Source organism: Sus scrofa, chromosome 14 (genome assembly GCF_000003025.6).
Source record: "Sus scrofa isolate TJ Tabasco breed Duroc chromosome 14, Sscrofa11.1, whole genome shotgun sequence".
Taxonomy (NCBI): Eukaryota; Metazoa; Chordata; class Mammalia; order Artiodactyla; family Suidae; genus Sus; species Sus scrofa.
The window spans coordinates 12,279,378-12,293,190 of record NC_010456.5 but is presented as its reverse complement, the minus strand read 5'-3'; the positions used below and the strand labels follow the sequence as shown (position 1 = coordinate 12,293,190).

At 41.3% G+C, this 13,813-nt stretch overlaps 1 protein-coding gene across 3 annotated transcripts in view; it reads right to left on the bottom strand.

The window, feature by feature from the left end:
* FZD3 (frizzled class receptor 3) overlaps positions 1 to 12,064 on the bottom strand; it is a 113,642-nt gene extending 101,578 nt beyond the window's left edge. Inside the window, exons 1-2 of one of the 3 annotated variants that reach the window (XM_001928787.6) lie at positions 11,923 to 12,064; positions 1,387 to 1,916 (exon numbers count right to left, since the gene is read on the bottom strand). In XM_001928787.6, the coding sequence (XP_001928822.1) occupies positions 1,387 to 1,575 (189 nt within the window). In that variant the 5' untranslated portion in view covers positions 1,576 to 1,916; positions 11,923 to 12,064. Of the gene's footprint in view, positions 1 to 1,386; positions 1,917 to 11,922 lie in introns of those variants that run through there. The other 2 variants (XM_021072308.1, XM_013982684.2) reach the window with 2 other exon arrangements.

The following is a 13,813-nucleotide window of genomic DNA, read 5'->3' as shown; positions in this document are numbered from 1 at the left end:
GCCTACACTGCAGCTCACAGCAATACCAGCTCCTTAACCCACTGGGCAAGGCCAGGGATTAAACCCACATCCTCATGGATACTAGCAGGGTTCTTAATTTGCTGAGCCACAACAACAACTCCAAAAATGGTATCACTTTTAGAGTACTTACTCCAAAAGTACTGTATCAAATACTTTATACACACTTCATTTTGTACCTTATAAAAGCTTAACTCTATTTTATAAGCAAAGAAACTATGGTAAGAAATTTAATATAACTTACCCAAAGTAATAACAGCTAGAAAGTGGTAGAGCCAGAATTCAAATCCAGGTTTGTGTAACTCCAAAGCCTTTGCCTCTCACTGCCACAGTTTACTGTCTCCTAGTTCTTATCTGGTAAACTTATCTTCATCCACAATCCTAAAACCACTACTGAGGGAGTTCCCGTCATGGCTCAGTGGTTAACGAATCCAACTAGGAACCATGAGGTTTCGGGTTAGATCCCCGGCCTCTGTCAGTGGATCAAGGATCTGGCACTGCCGTGAGCTATGGTGTAGGTCACAGACAAGGCTCGGATCCCTTGCTGCTATGGCTGTGGTGTAGGCCGGCGGCTACAGCTCGGATTAGACCCCTAGCCTGGGAACCTCCATATGCCATGGGAGTGACCCTAGAAAAGACAAAAAGACAAAAAATAAAAATAAAACCACTACTGAAACACATATATACTTCTTTAAACCTATTAACTATATCCATTAATTTGTCATAGTTTCTAAAGCAAAATAATTAAAAAGTGCCTAAAGAATTATCATCAGAAAAATTCAAATAAAGTAACAAATTTTTTATAAAGTTCTGAGAGGTCAAGAACAGTTAATTCACACAGCAAAATCTTTTTCATTGTTTGGGAGTTACTGTTCTCAAATTGATGTGAGCATAATAAGATCAGGAAATCATTTTAAAGTATTTAAGAAAACTCAAATACTGTAAACCACCAGTTTAAAGGCTGTACAAAAGAACTCATTTTCAAAATCATGTTACCTTCAATATTTAATAACTGATTTATGAATATTATTACATTCTGCTTTTTTAAAGTTTTATTATCAGTCAAGTAACAGAAAAGATGTAATCATACCACAACTCAATTTTAAACTTCTGAATGGCTACTATCTCCTAAGTTCCAGTGTTTCAAATTTATTTATAAAATACATATCTGAAAACTAAAGTAACAGTCCCCAAACATGAAATATTCAATTTATTGGAGTTTAAATTTAAATGTATACCTTTCCAGCATACAAGACATAGTTTAAAATAACATTATTTTCCTGTTGTTCATCAGACACATTCATTAGATTAACTGGGCAATACAAGAATCATTTTCTAAGACACATCAAATGACAGATCAAGTCTTACCTCCATTGCTAAAGCTGCTGTCTGTTGGTCATAATGATTCAGAAGATTAGGCATGAAGGTAGTATTATAAGGCAAATCTTGGCACATCCTCAAGGTAATAGGTTCACAAGAAAACAAACTGTGCCCACCTGTATGTCCCACAAACATAGTCAAGGGCCACAGACAGAAGATGATCCAACTCATAGCCATGCTTCCTCAAACAAATGAGATTCGGATGATCAGGCCTACTCAATATGTATTTCAGATCTTTATACACCTGCAGGTCTGAGCTTGAAAGTACTTCTTCTATCTTACTGTTAAGTTCTTCAAACAGTCAAATACTCCTTGCACTGTCAGAGGTTTGTTAGCTTGGTCTCACAAAAGGCATTTGTTTTTGGTTTCACAACATGGGAAAATGACATCATCTTGCCTCTTCTTTTCATTTTATTACATATGGTACATTTGGCCAACATATCGAGTTGATCAACCACATTCCCAAACAACAGATTCCATCTTAGAAGAAGAGCTATTTCATTCTTTGATTGAAATATCTGAAAAGTTGTTTAAAAATGGGAGAAATTAGTCGTTTTCTCTCAAAATATTATGGACTTGACATCAAAATCTTTTATTAGCTCAGTAAAGTTGCAAAATATAAAGTCAATATACAAAAATCAGTTGTTTCTAAACACTAACGACGAACAATCAGAAAAAGAAAACACAGGGAGTTCCCGTCGTGGCTCAGTGGTTAACGAATCTGACTAGGAACCATGAGGTTACGGGTTCAATCCCTGGCCTCGCTCAGTGGGTTAAGGATCTGGCGTTGCTGTGAGCTGTGGTGTAGGTTGCAGACATGGCTCGGATCCCGAGTTGATGTGGCCATGGCGTAGGCCGGTGGCGGCTACAGCTCTGGTTAGGCCCCTAGCCTGAGAACCTCCATATGCCGTGGGTGCGGCCCTAGAAAAAGCAAAGAGACAAAAAATAAATAAATAAATAAATAAATAAAATAAACCATGACAACCATTAAAAAAAAAAAAAGAAAATATAAAAACAATCTTTGTTGGAGTTCCCGTCGTGGCACAGTGGTTAACGAATCCGACTAGGAACCATGAGGTTGCGGGTTCGGTACCTGCCCCTTGCTCAGTGGGTTAACGATCCGGCGTTGCCGTGAGCTGTGATGTAGGTTGCAGACGCGGCTCGGATCCTGCGTTGCTGTGGCTCTGGCGTAGGCCGGTGGCTACAGCTCTGATTCAACCCCTAGCCTGGGAACCTCCATATGCCGCGGGAGCGGCCCAAGAAATAGCAACAACAACAACAACAAAAAGACAAAAGACAAAAAAAAAAAAAAAACAATCTTTGTTGAGAGATACAATACTCATCTAACAGATAAAATACATGGGCATTTCATATAGTTTTTCTACTTTATCACTTATGCTATAGATATAGTAAGATAATCCATAAACAGCACTTAAAAGCACATTTTCCTCCCTCAGCTGCTTACATATCATATAGATTAATTCTCATCTATGACAGCAATTTATTTGTCACAAGACACAACTGGTCCATTTTGAAAAATCTGTATGCTGTTGTCCTAAATTTTATTTAAATATCTCCCAGTCTTATTACCTAAGCTATTGAATTTAAATTTTATGATATGTGCTTTAATCATTGACAATGCATTTTTATATTAACTGATTTGGCAGATGGTATTTGTGAAAGAGGTGAAATATAAATAGAAAGCTATGGATTCAAGCCTCTTACTAGCTGTCTGAATCACTTCTCTGAACTAAGAATTTTCCTTGAAAATAGCACCTCCCTAACAAAGGTAATATGTGAGTAAATTAAATATGTAAAAGTACTCTATAAAAGGTAAAGCAACATCAAACATTAGGTGGTTTTATTGCTGAATTAGTTAATACAAAGACTACTTCTATCAACCTATACAGAACTGGCAAACAATATTCTAAAAACAGTATTATGAAACTTCCCCAGCATTACTTTATCTTTTTAGTACCAAAAATTTAGTACCATAGATGTAGAAACATTTGACCAACAAATCTTTCATTACACATAGCCAGGCTTCAGAGAATAGAAATCATCCCTAGAAAGTTACAGCAGGAATAGGAATGATTCCCAGTTATAGTTAGCTTTAGAATCTTTAACTTGACCCTACTTTTCCAGGGTGAAAAACATGTTATCTCATTTGGGGCTGAAAGGGTGTGGGAGGAGTGGAAGGCAGGTCTGGTAGGAAAAAAGCATATTTTAAACTATTACGCTTTTTTTTTTTTTGGTTCCATAATGATATTAAGTTTTCTTTTATTTCAGTTTCATATTCATCAGATATTTCTGTTTACAGTACACAGCCTCGATTAGGAAAATATAAGAATTTTAGGTTCAGAAATTCTCAGAGACCCAGGTTAATAGGATAACTTAAATATATACTAGGGCCCACAACAGCTTAGACCTTGAGACCTAGAACTGCTCTGGGTTAAACAGGGAAAGAAACTGTCTTTTGTTCACTGGCTATCAATGACCTCTATATCCAAAGCTTTAGTCACCAGGCAGAAAAAACTATACAGAGAAAGTAAAGTAATAGATCAATCTTCCCAATTTCTCCTGAGTAATATGGTCTTGAGTAGAGGAAGGAAAAAGGAAAGTCTGTGGCCTCTAGAATTAGGAACCCTAAAGCTATGAGCAATCCCTGCCTCAAATGTCTACTCTGATACCAAAATCTCTGAATAGCAAGTATTTGCAAAAGCTTCTTGGCCTGTCATATTTTTTCTTCCTTCAAGGTGGTCCCAGAAATGTGATGTCTGGCTATAAAAAACTGATATTAAACACAGTAATTTATATTTAGGCTTAATTACCATGCAGCACAGTAACAATTATGCATATCATTAAATGTGTCAACCGCTGAAAGCTTTATTTGGTCACTGTACTAAAACATCCATATAAGTTCCATCTTTGTAGTCTGCTGCTTATGCAGCCTGTTCATCTGCTTGCAACTAAAAACAAATTAAAGGGGACATTGCTCCCAACTGAATATGTGTATAATAAGAATTTCAAAAATTGTATTTAGACTATTTTTCAAACAGTATGGCTTTCAAATTTATGGTTGGAAGAAACTGAGTAATATCTCACTGGGCTTTTAAAACTAGATCAGAAACCCCCTTATACCTCCACCTACTCTATTTTACTTTTTTTTCTTTCAGTCACTCCTTTCGCCTCATTTACAAGCAAAGCTTCCCACTGTCTTACAAAAGTGCTTTCCTTTATGTACTAGGACATCCAAATTTCCACGTATCAAAACACTTTTGCATAATCTATTACATTAGGCTAGAATACTCTTAATACATCAAGATTGTACTTTATGAGTATTAAAATAAATTTTTAAAAACAGTGGAATGTAGTGAGACAAAAATTGGAAAAGTAAAAATCTTCGATAATTTTATATTTCCCCCCAAATCAGAGGTTCCCTAATTTTAATGGTAGCAGATTCACAGATTCTCATAGGCCTAAGAAATCTGAACCTCTGGAGAATGACATGCATTCTAAAAATTATCTCAGTTACTGTCACAAGTACATGTGGTACATAACCAAAATGTTAGTGTAATATTGTTTATAAAATTAAAAACCTGGAGGCAAACTAAAAGTCTACCAATAAGGAACTGGTCAAACTATGGTACAACCACTACATAATGAGATATTAAATACTCACTAAAAATGATGAACATGATCTGTATATATGGACATGTAAGACAGTAATAAAATAAGTGAGAAATAAAATTAAAAACTGGTTTACAAAACACCATATAGGAGTTCCCATTGCGGCTCAGCAAGTTAAGAACTCGACACAGTATGCATGAGGATAAGTGTTCAATCCCTGGCCTCACTCAGTGGGTTAAGGATACAACATTGCTGAAAACTGAGGTATAGGTCACAGATGCAGCTCAAATCCTGTGTTGCTGTGGCCTATGCTGGTAGCTACAGCTCCAATTTAACACCTACAATAGGAACTTCCATATGCTGCAGGTGCGGCCATAAAAAGCAAAAACAGCATGCCTGTGTGCATGTCTGTGGGTATACATTATATATATATATATATCCCACTTCTGTGAAAAAATGTATGCATAGAACAGAATAAAACTGTTTCAATTGTTTAAAAATATGATAAATGTTGAGATTTTATTTAAAAATTTATTACTTGTTATTTGGGTATGGAATAATTAACTCAGCTAAATCTATAAATGTGTGCTGAGTAGCTGACAAGAATAAATACTAGTTGAATCACTGATTTATTGGCTGCTAATTAAGCAATAAGCCAAGGACACAATACTGCCTTACTCTAAGTAGTAAGAAAAGCAAAAGTGATGATCAACTCAGTATGACTCAAAAACTGATTTTCAAAATTGAAAAAAATCACTGTGGGTCCCATCATGGCTCAGTGGAAATGAATTCAACTAGTATCCACAAGGACAAGGGTTCAATCCCTGGCCTTGATCAGTGCTGTCTCATTGCCGAGAGCTGTGGTGTAGGTCGCAGACATGGCTCAGATCCTGTGTTGGTATGGCTGTGGTATGGGCAGGCAGCTGTAGCTCCAATTTGACCCCTATCCTGGGAACTTCCACATGCCAAGGGTTCGGCCCTAAAAAAGACGAAAGGAAAAAAAAGAAAAAAAATCAGATCACCTATCAGCTGAATCAAATGTTACACACATTTTCTAAAAAAAAAAAAAAAACACTTGATATATATTCTAAATCGCTTTTTAATATATATGCTTCTAATCAGGATCACGTGAATATGGGTAGCAATAGATGTTTTTCCTATGGCAGAATCACCCATGGAAAACCTCTAAGTTGAAGTTTCAGACAGCAGAATACAGAAAAGATTTTGAACCCAAAGAGATACTGTCAAAATACAGCAATTTATTAAATAAAGGTTAAAAGTCGTTTTGGCATTCTTACTGATAACTTTTTTGCTATTGGAATCTGCAGAATCTCGGCTGAATAAAGGGAACTGCTGGCTTAACTCAACTGGAGCCAACTGCTTCAGGAGCCAAGGTACAGTAAAAAGTGAGTGATATGGCAACAGTTGTTCATGCCCTAGCTGTGAGAAAAGAGGCACATTCACATCTATACAGAGCAATAAAAGATATGTGGAAAAAACTGATTTCAGATTGAGCTACCCGATTATCTTTCCATCAGACAACAAAAAGGACTAGATACACTTAAACCAACACTTTAATTTTTATCAATCTGTAACATCAGGAATCTGATATTCTCCAATTAACAGTTTCCTTTTGATGATAAAAAGTAAAAGCCCTTGAAGTTCCTATTGTGGCACAATGGGAAACAGATCCAACTAATATCCATGAGGCTGTGGGTTCGACCTCTGGTCTTGCTCAGTGGGTTAAGGATCCAGTGTTGCCATGAACTGTGGTGTAGGCTAGCAGCTGTATCTCTGATTCAACCCCCAGTCTGGGAATTTCCATATGCTGCAGGTGCTGCCCTAAAAGCACAGCCCCCCCCCAAAAAAGTAAAATCCCTTTAAATAAAATAAGCTGAGCATCTGTTCTGAAGATCAGCAATAAAGGAGACACAACCTTGGAAACCTGTCTTCCTAGGCTGGCTGAAAAGCCAGATCCAAAGAACACAGGTTAAAGCAGGCAGTGGCAAGTAGGAAGAAGAAGGCAGGCTGAATCTCAGAAGAAACAATGACAAAAGTAGGCCCTGAGGGCTTGTCAAGAGGGTCCTACAGGAGTTCCCGTCGTGGCGCAGTGGTTAACGAATCCGACTAGGAACCATGAGGTTGCGGCTTCGGTCCCTGCCCTTGCTCAGTGGGTTAACGATCCGGCGTTGCCGTGAGCTGTGGTGTAGGTTGCAGACGCGGCTCGAATCCCGCGTTGCTGTGGCTCCGGCGTAGGCTGGCAGCTACAGCTCCGATTTGACCCCTAGCCTGGGAACCTCCATATGCCGCGGGAGCGGCCCAAGAAATAGCAAAAAAAAAAAAAAAAAAAGACAAAAAGAGGGCCCTACAATAAGATATATTCTTTTTTTTTTTGTCTTTTTGCTATTTCTTGGGCCGCTCCTGCGGCATATGGAGGTTCCCAAGCTAGGGGTCTAATCAGAGCTGTGGCCGCCAGCCTACGCCAGAGCCACAGCAACTCGGGATCCGAGCCGCGTCTGCAACCTACACCACAGTTCACGGCAACGCCGGATCGTTAACCCACTGAGCAAGGGCAGGGACTGAACCCGCAACCTCATGGTTCCTAGTCGGATTCGTTAACCACTGTGCCACGACGGGAACTCCAGCAATTATATTCTAATTCACACTTTCCATACAGAAAGTGATTCATTTCATCATTCTGTTTAGATTTAATTTTCTTGACACTGTATAAATGTAAATAACATTTTGCTTTCCAATTCAGAAATCTCATCTGAAAGTTGCCTCAAATACAGCTGGCTACAGTGGGAACAGAAAAGATAATCTTTGTCTTCTTTCAAAGGAGTTTTCCAAGAACACATTACAAAGATCAGCAATGGCTCAGTGGTAACAGACCCAATTAGTATCCATTAGGATGAGGGTTTGATCCCTGGCCTTGCTCAGTGGGTTAAGGATCCGGCACTGCTGTGAGCTGTGGTGTAGGTCTCAGACACTGCAAGGATCCAGAGTTGCTGTGATGTAGGCCAGCATATGCAGCTCTGATTCAACACCTAGGCTGGGAACTTCCACATGCCACAGGAGTAGCCCTAAAAAAAAGAAAAAGAAAAAAAAAAAAAAAGGATCAGCAACCTCTACAAGAGTTTCTTCTCTGAAGGAAATTATTGTGTTATTGGAGAGCAAAACACAAAGCATACTCACCGCTCTAAGCGGTATGTTCCTTTCTCCAAAACCTATGTGGTTTTTGGCCTTTTGCTTTCCATATCTTATTAAAAACTAAATTTATTCTTGAAATATTGCCTCCTGGCTGCTAAAAGTTGATATAGCTTCCTTTTTAATTCATAGAGCCTAGATTCCTATTAATCTCAGAGTATCTCTTTCCTACTGCATCTCTCTGACCTTTAAAGTCTATCTTGTCATCTACTAATTGCAATATATAATCTAATCTTGCAGTGTGCTAAGTGACAGGGCTTAAAAAACAAAAACAGGGAGTTTCCTCATGGCACAGCAGAAATGAATCCAACTAGGAACCATGAAGTTTCAGGTTCGATCCTTGGCCTCACTCAGTGAGTTAAGGATCCAGTGTTGCTGTGAGCTGGGGTGTAGGTCACAGACGTGGCTCGGATCTGGCGTGGCTGCCTGCGGCTGTCATGCAGGCCGGCAGCTGTAGTTTCGATTAGACCCCCTAGCATGGGAACCTCCATATGTTCTGGGTGTGGCCCTACAAAGCAAAAAAAAAAAAAAAAAAAAAAAAGGAAAAACAAACACATCTAAGTTCAAATTTAAAATGAACGAAAGGCATCAAATTTCAGTCCATTTTATAAATTATACATTACTTTTAACACTAGAAAAACCGGATCTTTTAACTGATCTTTAAAATAAAACTGGAACGTTAAAAGATGGACAGATTCTAGACTTTAAAAAAAAAAATTAAAAAAGGGGGAGTTCCCATCATGGCTCAGTGTTACCGAATCTGACTAGTATCCATGAGGACTCGGGTTCGATCCCTGGCCTTGCTCAGTGGGTTAAGGATCTGGTGTTGCCATGAGCTGTGGTATAGGTCGCAGATGTGGCTTGGATTCCGAGTTGCTGTGGCTGTGGCAGAGGCTGGCAGCTACAGCTCAGATTCAACCCCTAGCCTGGGAACCTCCATATGCTGTGGGTGTGGCCCTAAAAAGACCCCAAAAAAAAAAAAAAAAAAAAAAATCAGACTGAAATTCCAGCCTGGCTTCTCTTTTCAATTAAAATTTGTTCATCATAAGATTCTCTAATATCAATCCTCTGATTTTTTTTTCTCTTTAGCATAGGTGTATGGTTTGATGCTTTGACTATAAAATTGTTTCAGTGAGATAAAATTTGGTGACTAGGATTTTTTTTAAAGACCATTAACCTGGTTATAATTCTCTCAAACCTTATTTTCAGTGCATTCCTTGGATCCACCAAAACTACTGACAGTTCTCAGCATAACAAATGGGAAAGCAAAGCCATCATTTCTGATGCAATAGTCAATTAAAACTACTTCCTAGCCAATGAGAAGTTGTTACTCTTCAAACATTTATTCCTAGCTTTATGGAAATGACATTATTAAAAACATTTCTTTCAAGAGCCTGTTACACATGTTTTCCCAAACCTATGCTGAACAATTTCTCTCATACATATTTCAAAGCCATGCTTTTTATGTGCATTATTGCTTTTTTTTGTGGGCAGCTGTAGTTTTAAGCAGCCCTAATTCCAGAGTTTGGGGGGGGGGGTAAAAAAATGAGGCCAACACTGCTCTCTCCTGTGAAAGAAGGTAAAAAGGTGGTAAGAACTGTTTCCTACCACCTGTCTCCTAAGGAAAAAAAAGCCTAACATCAACAAACTAATATGCTCAGATTAAGTTTTGAGTATAAAATCTTATACTTTTACTAACTAGTATGAAATTTAATTTGGGTAGAAATATTTTTTCCTTTCAGGTTGGAAACAGAAGACTTATTGTGAGTTAATAACTCCCCTCTCTTTGCCCAGCGATGAAGCTTTCAGAATGTACTATACAAAGAAAGAATGTGCACTTTACTATCATAGTCCTCTCAACCCTCCCTACTTCAAATATCTCAATCATGGACTCCTAAGAAAGATCCACCTAAATGTTCAAAATGCAAAATAAAGCTCTGAGGAATATAGCAGCTAAGATGAAAAAAAGGAATGAAAGAGCCTACAGTCCTTTCTTCTATTGATGGGACACTTGCTATAAATTTAGGCGATGAGGAGGTAGAGAATATTAGTGGAGGAGAAAAAAAAAAGACAGAGAAGGTAGGAGGGTGGGCTTTACTAATTATTCGCTCATTTCCTGATAGTTTCAAAGCATCGAGGGGGTAGAGGAGGAACATGTGATTTCACTAAATAAAAGACAACATGGTAAGAGAAGGGCTGCATCTCAATTATCTTTTATCTTCAGCTCTATTCCTGCAAGGCTGCCCACTTAAGCTTTTACATCACTTTCCTATCTTATTACTTCCATGTTGTGGTTTGGTAGTTCAAGGAAATGCTTTTTGGCTTCTTTTTTTTTTTTTTTTTTTTTTTTCTGGAGGAAAAAGATGGTATTGATTTGCTTAAAAGTACAGATGGAAAGCATTATCTTGAAGAGTATCTGCGTCTTAATAACAGATTTATCTATTCCTTTGACTGTGGGCACATTACTAAAGGCTAAAAGAAGGCTGAAGAAACCTCACTAATGTCAGGTCTTTGTATCCTCGGCTCTTGCGGTATTGGCTTTGCAAAGAAATCTAATTACCAAATCCCGTAAACAAACATTACAGGTCTATCAAAACTACTTTTATAAAATAAGACCTTGTCTGACTATTTTTACATAGTGGACATTTCTTTCTGCTGGTCAGCTCTGCTGCTGCATCTGCCTAAATTCAAAGGGAACCAAAATTTAAAATTTCATTTTAATTCTGGACCCCAAACCGGACCTCCTTCCTAGGGTGAATAGTTTGCAACTTCAAGTTGACTCCCATGCCTAAATTAGTGGCAGGCGCTTTTGTTCTCAAAGAAAGAGACGGGGGTGGGGGGAGCCCTCGCTCTCATTCTTTAACAGAGGAGGCACCTAACTCTCAAAAAGCCTCTAGGAAGATGCTAAAATGCCTTGAAATATTTTAACAGCAGTTTTTTTTTTTTTTTTTTTTTTCAGAGGCCATGAATGAATAACCCCGCGGAACCCCCAGGCAAACAACCAGAGCGTAAAAGGGGGTAGCGGGGGAAGCCTCGAGAGGGAGCGGCGGACTTTGCGAACTGACGGGAGGAAGGCGACAACTTTTAGGAGCTGGAAGCCGCAGGCTGGCCAGATGCTCAGACGCCGCCCGGCCCGTGGAAGCCCCGACGCAGGTCCCCGGCAGCCCCCGGCGCAGCCCTCGGTGCATTGTCCTCCCGCCGGCGGCCGCGTCGTCCACCCACAGCTGGGCGGCCTGGGACCGCCACACGCCCCCGCGGCGCCGAGCAGGCACTGGCCGGGCACCCTCCCCCGCGAAGGGCTGGGCCGGGGGCGGCGCAGAGGGAGCGCGGGCCACACTCGCACAGGTTGCCCGGCACGGGCTCGGGACCGAGAGGGTTAACCGTGTCCCCGTGCATCTGCCCGCCTCAGCCCCCAGCCCCAAACTCGATCCCCCCGCGCCCCGTCGGCCCCGCCGCCCACCCTGAGAAGCCCTGAGACACCGCGCCACAGCCCGGCGCCAAGGCTTTTGTTTTGGCCGCGACGAGAATAACGATCCCTGAGGAGGAGGTGCCGGGGCTGCTGGTGGCTCCTCCGCACAGGGTTAGACAGAGGAGCGGGCAGCCGCGGCGGCACCTCCTCAGTCCCCACACTCCCCGAGCCCTCTTCCCGCTTAGCCGGGCGGAGGGGCGCACGCCCCAGGGGCTCACCTCACACCTCGGAGCCGGGCTCCCGGGGGGCTGCAGCGCCGGCCGGAGGCGGCCGCGGGTCCCTCAGGTAAACGGAGCGAGCGAGGACCGCCAGCGCGCGCCTCGGAGCGACCGCGAGCTTTCGCGAGCGCCGGCGCGCGCGACCCAGGGAGCAAGCGCGCGCGCACGTACGGCGCAGGCGCGCTGCGCACGCTCGGCTGAGCGCTCCCATTTTGATGCCCAGCTCCGCGGAGTCGGCTCGATGCGCTTCGTTGCTCACTACCTTGCTTGGCCGGCGCTGCCTGGCGCTGTCCCGCCCCCGGCGGAGCCGTTCCGAGCTCCAGAAGCGTTTTTCTTAAACACAGCCCACATTTGCAAAGCTCTCCCTCCTCCATCTCCTGCTGAGACAGCGTGGCGACTCTCCTCACCTGAGCCAGGGGTTATTATTGAAAGCTATTATTGCAAGACCACCAAAACCTGTTTGAGAACTAGTGTGCTCTGGGGACCCGGGCATTGGAGAAAGAGGCGGGATCGCCAGGTGCTGAGGGTGATACTACGTGCAGGTGGAGGTAGTCAACTGGCCTGTTGCAGATCTCCAGGCTGAAGCCAAAGAGTAGGCAGGATACGTGCCCGGTAACAGTTTTTGCCCTCTTTACCAACATCCTAGCGAGCAGGTGGAGCTTGTGCTTGTTTCCCATCTTTTGCTCCTTAGGAAACGTTTCTCCTCGCTTTTTCTACTTAAGCACTTTTGGACCTGAAAGATTTAGTAGAAATCATCTAAACTCAATCTCCCATATTTCAGACGCGGAAAAGAACGCCCCAGAAAGTTAAATGACTTAGCCAAAGTCACACAGCGTTTTAATGGCAGAGTCATTCAAAGCCAAAACTGTCCTCTTTGCCTAAATAATTTTACCTATCCTTCTTTTCCTTTCCTTCCCTTTTCAATCTAGACTTCAAAGGCATCATTTTGTTCCGTGTTAGCACACAGGACTTAAAGATCATTTCGCACAGCAATGTGAATGCTTTTAACATTACTCAACTATATGCTTGATTAAGATGGTAAGTTTTATGTTTCATGTATCTTAACACCACTTTTTAAAAGGTGCTCCCTAAATGGTAAGTAAACATTGAATACCTAGCTTAGGCACCATGGTTATAGTTTCACATCAGAAGCTGTAGGAAAGTGCATCAGGAAAGAGATCTGAAGTGACATTTTCAACTTCGTTAGTAAATAAATGCTCGAGCAGTAATGATTTTTTTCAAAAGGTAATGTTGATCCTAAGGTGGATTCTTAGCAAGTCTTTGTCCTGTGGAGCCATCACCACTGCCTCTACCCAGGGTGAGTGATGCAGCTATGACCCTTTGTGAAAATCTGTGGGGACCTGCTTTATGTAATTCCAGATCCCTTGGACCTGCAGATCCTCTAGTGTATTTTTATGCAGTTTACACATCGTCCTATGAGAACTGTCAGGCATAGGACACTTTTTAGCTCAAACCAGGAGGTGGGAATGATGTAGAAATTATCACGGAACGTATCAACATGATCACATCTCAGAAACAGAACATGGAGTGAAAAAAACTACAGGATATGTAAAGTATGATACCTCTTTAAAACAGCCACATTATTTATGAAGCCAAACATGCATATATAATCAGCATAAAAAGTAGACAAGTAGGCTACACACTTACTTCATGACAGTGGTGGCCTCCAGGCAGGCAGGGTGGGGAATGAGATCTGGGAAGCTCTGTGGCAAATGGACTTCAACTGTTAATCATGCAGAAAGCAAAATATTAGCATTTTAAAAAATCTCGGAATTCCTGTCATGGCACAGCAGAAACGAATCTGACTAGGAACCATGAGGTTTCGGGTTCAATCCCTGGCCTCGCTCAGTGGGTTAAGGATCTGGCATTG